Source organism: Aotus nancymaae, unplaced genomic scaffold (assembly GCF_030222135.1).
Source record: "Aotus nancymaae isolate 86718 unplaced genomic scaffold, 86718_ANA_hifiasm-v0.15.2.pri h1tg000033l, whole genome shotgun sequence".
Lineage (NCBI taxonomy): Eukaryota > Metazoa > Chordata > Mammalia > Primates > Aotidae > Aotus > Aotus nancymaae.
This window is the reverse complement of record NW_026988447.1, coordinates 12,856,814-12,866,420: the sequence shown is the minus strand read 5'-3', so window position 1 is coordinate 12,866,420 and position 9,607 is coordinate 12,856,814. Positions and strand designations below refer to the sequence as shown.

Below are 9,607 nucleotides of genomic sequence, written 5' to 3'. Positions count from 1 at the left end.
AAAAAAATAAGTGTACATTACAATGCCTAGTGGAAGAATTTAAAGGACAGATTTTCATTTCTATTTAGGAAAGAATGTTTCTCCTGCCTTCCTCAATTTGTTCCATAACAAAAGACATGAATACATATTGTAATTACAAATTGTACATTGTAATTATAAGTCATCAATTCTACTACAAAGGTCAGCTATGGTTAGATTCAGTGAGTTTTACCTTAAAATATTGGTTTAAAACCATTCAAATCAAATGGATAAAATAACTTTTTTACTTTGCAATGGCCTTATGACTTTGGGTGGTATGGGATGAGAAGTTCTCAAATCAATACTCTTCAAGGTTGCAGAGAGAAGCTTCTGTCTGACACCTTCCTAATGTACTGAATGTCCCTTGGTATATCCTTATAAAAATTTAAAACCCACAGAGCTATTTAAAGATAAAGAAAAACTTATATAACTTTATTTTTCTAAGCACTAATATGTCTCAGGTACATTTGCCTACAGCACAAAGATTAAGAAAATAGTACCTAGGAATTTTTTAGATTGTAGAAAATCTCAACTGCTTTACCTTTCTTATTTTCTCTCCACTTCTCTAGCAAAGAAGACAGAGTGCTCCCACTCCCATTCCTTCAGCCTATTGGGTCACAAGCGGCCTAATTTTCATGCGAACAGCCCTGAGGGAATAATCTGCCCCTCTAAAGGAAACCCAGACCACTCTGTTCTCAATCTCATAAGGACTGTTTATTCCTCAGGTCATAGAAGCCCCCATGGTAGTAGATGCCATTGAGATTGGCTGCTTGGCAGTTGATACCACCAGCCTCCCCCATAGACTTCTGCGTAGTTCTCTTCCCACTGGTCTGCATCCCTGTCAAAGGTGCTAAACTGCATGTTGTTGTGAGAGGTGTACTCTGTCCCTTCCTCTGCGGAACCTCAATCAGAGCATCACCCGCAGTGCCTTCATAGGAGGAGACCTGCAGGGCATAGCCTTTGGCCTCAGAGCGTACCTGGAAGTGATATTCTGCATAAGCCTCTTTTCCAGCCCAGTCCTCTAATTCAACCCTAAGAACAGAGCCCCTCTGTGTTAGTAAGTGGAGGCAGTCATTGCCTAGCCAGAATTCTCCTTTCCCCTTGTCATTCAGGCTCCCGAAACCTCTCTTGTAGTCTTGCCAGGTCCAGTTAAAATTCAGTGATCCATCATTCTTTGCTGGACCAAAAGCTATCCTCCCAAACTGGTTTCTTGATTGCAATAAACAGAAAAACTCTTACTGGATCCTGGTAGCTTGCTATTGAAAATGTCACACTGAGCACCTGAAGGATATGTTTGGAGGACATCATCACAGTCTTAAAAAAAATTAAGCTGGTTGGAAGAAGTTATTCTCATTTAACTTTACAAAGATAGGCACGGCTCAGATTAAAGAAGGTAAAAACTGTTTCTTTCCCTTCCTTTCTTTCTTCCTTCTTTCCTTCCCTCCACAGCGGAAGAATGCACTTACAGTGAGATGGAACTTATGCAAACGAGGGGTTATTTATACCTACAAATTGCAAAGGGGATTTTCCTCAAATGGATTTGGAATTTTACTTGCACATACTAATAGCAAGTAACCAGTACAGGTAGCTAAGCATCCATTAATACTGACACAACTTGTTTTAGCCTGACCTAAATGTCAACTGAGACACATACTAAAAACGTGATTAATCAATTGGGTGACAATTCTAGCAGCAGACACTTTGAATGGTGAAAGAATTTGATTAAATAAGCTCAAATAGAGTTTCAGAGAATTCATTCATTCATTTAATATGTATTTATTGAGTTAGGACTCTCTGTACTGTTAGGCATTTGGGAATACAGAGATGAGACAGACAAAGGCCCTGCCCCCATGGAACTTATACAGTCTAGCACAAAAACAGACCAAAAAAGTGTAGTTTCAATAAAGTGTAACAGAGAGTTAAGAAGGAAATGCAAGGTGCCATGGGAACACTGTGCAGAAATATTTAACTTAGTCTAGGGGGACAGGGAAGGCTTCCCCAAAGGAGAAGACTGGATACCTCTGGTAGGGCGAGATTTAGCATGGCTTCTCTTGGTGGTATGTGTTCCTTCATGACCAGCCTCACTTCAGGCCTAATCTGCCATTGTATGGCTCTTGGATTGAATTGTGGAGCCTCCTTTGCTGTATGTCGTGCTACTGACAAATTGTTTGCTTGAAGTTTTACCACCAGAAGGGAATTCACGTACCCCAGCACGATGAGAACCTGCATCGGTAAAGATGCCAGATTCTGAATCCATAGAGTCAGTCTCACCATCAAACTCTCTGAACCTAGATGATAATAAACCATCTAATGATTTTCCAGTTGAGGCAGAGTCAAAGAAGGAAGCTTCATCAGGGTATCTACGGCGGAACTCATCCAGAGTACCCATGCCAGACAATGTGCCTAAATCTATTGCCTCAGGACAGTCAGAACCATCTTCAGAGGTCACCACTTCTTTGGTAACTTCTTTGTGACCATCAGGACCAATAACAGTCTTAGTAACGGTTTTAGAGCATAAATGACGCGTGGTGGTTGTGCTACCAGAGGTGACCTTCTTATTACCAATCATGAGCTCTTTTTCTCCCTTAGAAGTGACCAGTTTATCTGTGTGGTACTCTTTCTTTGTGCCTGGACTTACATTTCCTGGCACCTCTTCAAATGTGCCCCAGTCTGGGTTGGTAGGCCTGGTGTTCCCATAGCCTGAGCTATCTGGCCTAAAACTTCCAGATCCAGGGTTCCGATGTCCAGTACCACCAGTTGCAGAGCTCCCAGAGTTCCAAGTCCCAGTGCTTACACTTCCAGAGCTGCCAGAATGCCAGGTTCCAGTACTACCAGGTCTAGAGCTCTCAGCGTTTTCATTTCCAGTACTTCCAGATCCAGAGCTCCCAGGGTTCCAGGTTCCAGTACTACCAAGCCCAGAGCTCCCAGGGTTCCAGGTTCCAGTACTTCCAGATCCAGAGCTCCCAGGGTTCCAGGTTCCAGTACTTCCAGATCCAGAGCTCCCAGGGTTCCAGGTTCCGGTACTCCCAGGTCCAGAGCTCCCAGGGTTCCAGGTTCCAGTACTACCAGATCCAGAGCTCCCAGGTGTCCAGGTTCCGGTACTACCAGGTCCAGAGCCCCCAGGTGTCCAGGTTCCAGTACTACCAGGTCCAGAGCTCCCAGGTGTCCAGGTTCCAGTACTACCAGATCCAGAGCTCCCAGGGTTTCGGTTTCCAGTACTTCCAGGTCCAGTGCTCCCTGGGTTCCAGCTTCCAGCACCGCTAGGGTTCCTGGGGCTTTCCGTCTCTGATCCTGTTCCATAAGAGGTGGAGTGTCCTCCTGCAATCTCATTTCCACCAGGTCTCTCTAACTCCATTCTCATCTGCTGCATTTCTGTTAATGCCCTCCACTCTGGGGGTGCCTTCTGAAGCTGGCTCTTGAAATCTCCGGGAACCAAGTCTGGAGCTGGGTTCATTTTTATCAGTGGTAAGTGTTGCGTATCTCTAGAGGGAAGTAAGTCTTTGGCAATGACCTGTTGAAGTTGCTTCTGCTGATCTTCGTAGTCCTTCAGATCTATTTCACGAGCTAAAGCCCTACTGCAGGATCCTCTACAAGATCGGATCTTAATGTCAATGTCCACCTAGAAAGAAGAGAGAAAAATAAAGAGAAAAGGTAGATACAAATACATGAATTATGTCTATTGAGTTCCCGGTAGTTAATTCTCCTTCTGAAAACTGGTTTCATTTCTTTGACTTGGAGACCTACCACTTAATATTCTCTGCTTTCTGGTATTCTAGCATCCTCAGTGGAAGAGATGTTGGGTATTGCAAGGCTAGCCGGGATAAGCAATGGGTGCTATTTGATTTGTCTTAGCCTCAGAATGGATCAAGAGTAAGGTGCTATTCCCTCTCAAAGGAAACACTAATTAAATGATCCTTGGTGAAACTCAGGCTGAAGACTCAGAGGAATGGTGATGTAATGGGCTTTGGAATTATACAAGGACTGTACATTTGGTTTTGAAATTTACTATCTATGTACTCTTGGAAAATTTACGTAATGTCTCTGAATTATTTTCTTCAACTATAGAGTGGGGAAAATAATACCTACTTTTAGGTAGATAATGGATATAACACTTTTCTCTGCATAGACACTCAATGTATAACTGCTGCCTTCCTTTTCTCTGCTATTCAAAAACGAGGAAATCTGGGGGCAGAGTCATCAACTTACCTCCAGTCGTTTCATATCAACCAACTGAGCCCTAACATTGTTCTGCAGAAGCTGGATCTGCTGTACTTTTTCTATGACTTTGCGCTTCAGGACTTCAATTCTGCTTCTCAGATCTTCTGACACTCGATTATAGGTATTATCACGGTCTGAAATAGAAAATACGGTTATTGAAGTAGCTGCTGAGTGATTTGCCTGTAATTGCCAGCAAGTAAGCAAGAGAGGGAGGGAAGTGGGGGTGGGGGTGGGGAGAGAGAGAGAGACAAAGAGAGAGAAAGATGAAAGAAAGAGAAAGAGAGAGTGAAAGAGAGAAAGAAAAAGAAAGAGAAAAAGAAATAAGAAAGAAGGAAAGAGAAAGAAAGGAAGGAAGGAAGGAAGAAAAGAGGGAAGGAGGGAAGGAGGGAGGGAGGGAGGAAAGGAAGGGGGAGGGGGGAGGGAGAGAGGGAGGGAGGGAAGGAAGAAAGAAGGAAGAAAACTTGCTTGTAAATATTCCCAATTTTATTGTGGTTATAGTTTAATCTGTGAGTTCAAAACCTACGAGGCATTTGACTTTTGGATAATGTTATGCCCTGTAGTCATCCATGAATGCCAGTTAAGATGTCCTAATAGCAACTCGTAATCCCAAATAAATATAAAAGAAGAAATTTCTTTGGAATTTTAAAGATATAATTTGGAGTTAAAATAATTGGTTTGATTGCATTCCAATTACTTTATAATATCCTTAATCAAAGGACTTGAACATATTGAATTTTCTGACTAAATTGGAAATTTTGCCCAGGATTTTGTCAGCATGTTGTCAGTAACCGTCCCTATTTTTGAAACTGACCCTATTTTTTTTAGTAACTGCCTCTTTCTGCTTCTGTGCCTCAGCTTTTTGCTTACTAACTGGAAAATCTTAAGAGAAACTGCCTCGTTGTCTAAAACCTGCTGCATTGTCTAAAGTCCTGAGTTACTCCCCTTGCCCCTTTACCTATAAAAACTGTGTACTTTTCTTAGCTGGGGTCCAGACTTTTGGGTGCGAACCCTTCTGGGCCTGCCGGCGTAATAAAGTGTGTTCCTCCAATCCCCTGAGTGCCACTTGGGTTTCTTGTCGGGTAAGATTTTCCAGAACATTACTGATGAGTTTTTCTTTTTATCTATAGATTTGAAATTGATCCTAAGCTTTTTGGGGTCAACGGGATCACTCACTTGCCAGCTAGTGTTTCATCACTGATTTTAAATGTTAAGTGTTTATGAAGGTGTAAAGAGGCGAAGTAAAGCTTCAGAAACTGAGGCCTCTCCAGGCTCGCTGCCCATGCCCGGAAGGAATGCAATGTTTCCTAACCCTAATGAGTAGACTATGAGAACGATATAGCTTGACTCTGTATTTTAAACTGAAAAATCTACCTAATCAGCTCAGCAGAGTCTGGGGGTTGAACTCCCAGTTCTCTGTCTTTGAGCAAGTTCTTTGACCTCTCAGTATTCTCCTCTGCAAAGCAGAAACAGAAGTATCAACTCCAAGAGTCTGGCCCATTCTACTTTCAGTATATACTGTTAAAAAGAGCACACTTAAATTCTTTTTAATCCAAAATTCTGACTTATTTTGTCACCTTAAACAATCTCAGTTAATGTTTTTTACTTTGAAAAAATAACAAAAACAAAATCTCCCCCTTAAACTTTTCAGGGATATTATGAAGGCATGTGTTTCTGTACTAAGTAGTTTGGGATGAAATTGTCATAGCTATGAGTAGACATCATATTCATTTAGGATTTTTGTTGTTTCTGTTATAAAGTCAAAGCAGTAAATGTGTAATACTTACTATTGGCTGAGGCAAAATCGCCTCTCAAAATTTCCATTATATTTCTGGTCAATGAATTAGAATCCTTATTGTTCTTCTGATATTCAAATAGTGAATTTTTAAGCTTATTTATTCTGTTTGTAAAATCTTGATTGACTTCATCAATTAACCCTTTCATCCTGCAGCCAGAAGGGCATCTGTAGTTCTGAAAGTGAAGGGGGAAAATTACAGTAAGGGTCTATCTCTTGAATCAGAATAATTTTGCATGTTTCCATGCAGCCCCCATTTATTCCTACCCTATCTCTTCCAGATCAGTTGGCTTAAAAGTAGGTAAGGGGACTAGTTAGAGGTAGTAGAGAAATTGTGGAATGAGGGTCCACTTAGCCATAAATTAGGTGCCAGGAAATCGAGGCCACAATACTCAGGTGTCTAGTATTGCCTCAGCATGCAACTAAAATCCAATCTATTCCCCCAACAATGATCCAGAGTTGGAGAGGTAATTAAACAGTGCTCTTGGGACTAGGTTTCTTCTCTTTCTTTGGTATGTAAGAAACTATTCAATTATTTTCTATTAAAAAAAAGTTTCTGGGACCAATCGGGTCAGCGTGTGACCCCCCTCTAGCATCAGAGAGAAGGAATCTCCTACTTCCCAGCTCACTGCTTACCCAGTCTTCATCAGAGCAGAAGGGCCAGTCTGAATCTTTGCAGACAGATTGTGGTTTTTCCACAACCCTTGGGCCACGCACTCCTCCTCCTGCAGCTAGAAAGTCATCTTCACTGGTATCTGTAGCCTTTAAAGATTCATTCACATACACAAAAAAGAGCAACAGCAACGTTAGCCAGAAGAGGAGACACCGGCATGCCTACAAGTCCCAAGGAAGAGATGGCAACTCTCACAGAGATCAAGGCACCAGCCGCAGGGCGTCTGCAAGCTTCAGGTTTCTTATCTTCAAATGGAAATCCTAAGACCCCTTGTACGGAGTTGTTATGAGAATTAAAGGAGGTAAGGTGTACAAATTTCTGAACTGTGTATGACACTAAATAAGCATTTGATAAATATTAGGAGTTTAAAAAGATCCATTCTAAAAGGAAAATTATTTGAATCCATAAAATCAGTTAAATTTTAGCTTTTCGGCCAGGCGCGGTGGCTCACGCCTGTAATCCCAGCACTTTGGGAGGCCGAGGCGGGTGGATCACGAGGTCAAGAGATCGAGACCATCCTGGTCAACAAGGTGAAACCCCGTCTCTATTAAAAATACAAAAATTATCTGGGCATGGTGGCGCGCGCCTGTAGTCCCAGCTTCTCGGGAGGCTGAGGCAGGAGAATTGCCTGAACCCAGGAGGTGGAGGTTGCGGTGAGCCGAGATCGCGCCATTGCACTCCAGCCTGGGTAACAAGAGCGAAACTCTGTCTCAAAAAAAAAAAAAAAAATTTTAGCTTTTCAGTTTTACAAATGACTGCAGACAGAGAGAAATTTGAAACCTGTAGAACTCTTTCTCCTGTAATTCTTACTGCTTCAGTAGAAAGAATCCACACCATCTTAACCTAATGTTCCTCTCTCTTTCAAGTTTCTATGTAACCTTTAGAGATGAATTCATAATTCAAAAGACTACCATTACTTCCAAAAAGCATATTGCCTTACTAATCTCTTCTGATACTGCAAAGATGTTTCCAAAGAGCATTCATTTGCTTTTTCTTTCATCTTGACAAACACAAAAACAGCCTATCAGCAAAGCTGTACTAAAACTAAAAGTTCTGCTTATTATAGCAAGAACTTCATAATTAGCAAATAGCAAGAAATTAATAATTAAAGAAAAAAATCTTACCATAGAATGTTTTATTGCATTAACTAGCATTATAATGTTCCAAGGCTTTATAGCTACAAAGATGGCAAAGAGTTCTTGCCCTTTTTAAAAGAAAACAAAACAAAATGTAGTGAGACTGCATGACAAATGCTGAAGTTTCCCTTGTGAGTTTGTGTCTTTTTTAGACACTCATTCGTCTAAGATCTTCCTCTTGGAGCCATATTTCCCTATATTCTTGAGGTGCCAAGCCCATCCAGGAACTTTCCTTTCAGGCCTGGAGTAAATAAAGCTAAGAGTGTGTCAGGACAGAACAGGTAGACTCAGACCTCCAAGCTCTTCATGGAATAAAACCAGAGAGAAAGAAAGAAGAGGAAATGAAAGAGACCATACCCATGCTGTGCCCACCACACTTAGGACCAGGCAGACGATCCTCATGGAAAACATATTTTCTAAGTGTGGGGCTGGCTCATGAGGAGCACTCCAGCTGAAAGAAAGGATTGCCTCTACTCCCAGTGTCCATCCCATTTAAACCTGCCGAAGGTTTGGTTAATCATTGGCTTTGTCCTGTGTCGAAAATCAACTCTCCGTCTACATGTTTTCTTCCTCCTATGCTGCTGGCGTCCCAGAAATTCTTGCTCAATTCCCCTCAGCTTGTTTGCTTCCGATAATTTGCAAAGGCAGCATTTGATTCTCCAGCCAGCAACCGGGAGAAGATCTCACATTCCAGGAACAGGGAGGCTTTGAGAGCAAAAAGAGGAGCATAGGAGGGTATATCCATATTTCTATACTTGAAAGGATATAGAAGGTGTGTAGGTAAGCGAGCTGTAGCCCCCTGTAGTAGTGATTTAGCAAACAATATTTCACTTTTGCAGAAATTAGGGTTGGGTGATCTGGCTAAAATATGACTTTGGTGATAAGCTGGCCCTGAAGGCCTTCTATAAGCATATGTAGGACAGGTTACCTTTCTCTTTCTAAAATATTAAGATGACAACAGCCCCAGGAGCCAAACATCTTAGGTTCATAATCCCAGCTGCACCACTTCCCAGCTCTATGTTCTTGGGCAAGTTATTTTACCTCCTTATACCTCAGTTTCCTCCTTTATAAAATAAGGATGCTGATAAGCTACTCCATGTTTTTGTGAAGAATAAATGAGTTAATTCTTGTAAATCCCTCAGAACAGTGACTGTCAGTGACTGTCACATAGGAAGTACTCAGTGAATTATGGGAGAGCATAAAATGCCATAAAAAATACTATTTCTTTCCTGTTTCCATGCCAGCAATCTCACTTCTGAGTATATTTCCAAAGGAAATTGAATCAGGATCTTGAAGAGATATCTGTACTCCCATGTATATCACAGTATTATTGACAATAACTGAGATATGAAAACAACCTAAGTGTCCATTGATAGATGAGTAGATAAAATGTGGTGTACATATACACAATGGAGTGTTACTCAGCCTTGAAAAAGAAGGAAATTCTGTCGTTTGCAGTAACACAGATGAACCTAGAGGACATTATCCTAAGTGGAATGAGCAGATACAGAAAGACAAGTACTGCTTAGCCAGGCATGGTGGCAGGCACCTGTAATCTCAGCTACTTGGGGGCCTGAAGCTGGGAGAATCACTTGAACACGGGAGGCAGAGGTTGCAGTGAGCTGAGATTGCACCATTGCAATCCAGCCTGGGTCACAGAGCGAGACTCCAGAAAGAAAGAAAGAGAGAGAGAGAGAGAGAGAGAGAGAAAGAGAAAGAGAGAAAGAAAGAAGAAAGAAAGAAAGAAATAGAAAGAAAAGAAAGAAAGAA

At 41.6% G+C, this 9,607-nt stretch overlaps 1 protein-coding gene and 1 pseudogene across 1 annotated transcript; both read right to left on the bottom strand.

The window, feature by feature from the left end:
* Positions 1-421: 421 nt before the first annotated feature.
* LOC135277762 (fibrinogen alpha chain-like) lies at positions 422-1,870 on the bottom strand (annotated as a pseudogene).
* A 97-nt stretch (positions 1,871-1,967) lies between these two features.
* FGA (fibrinogen alpha chain) lies at positions 1,968-8,313 on the bottom strand. Its single transcript, XM_064383798.1, has 5 exons — positions 8,195-8,313; positions 6,665-6,790; positions 6,021-6,204; positions 4,225-4,370; positions 1,968-3,637 (listed from the first exon to the last, which is right to left on the bottom strand). Exons 1-5 carry the CDS (start codon positions 8,246-8,248, stop codon positions 2,111-2,113), a joined length of 2,037 nt encoding a protein of 678 aa, XP_064239868.1. The 5' UTR covers positions 8,249-8,313; the 3' UTR covers positions 1,968-2,110.
* Between the last annotated feature and the right edge of the window lie 1,294 nt (positions 8,314-9,607).

Bases quoted from the DNA above. Each gene is read 5' to 3' on its own strand.
- FGA (XM_064383798.1), bottom strand. From the start codon at position 8,248: ATGTTTTCCATGAGGATCGTCTGCCTGGTCCTAAGTGTGGTGGGCACA. The intron at 6,205-6,664 runs GTAAGCAGTGAG...CTTCACTTTCAG, and splicing joins TCTGCTCTGATGAAGACTGG to AACTACAGATGCCCTTCTGG. The intron at 3,638-4,224 runs GTAAGTTGATGA...TCTTCTTTCTAG, and splicing joins TTGATATGAAACGACTGGAG to GTGGACATTGACATTAAGAT.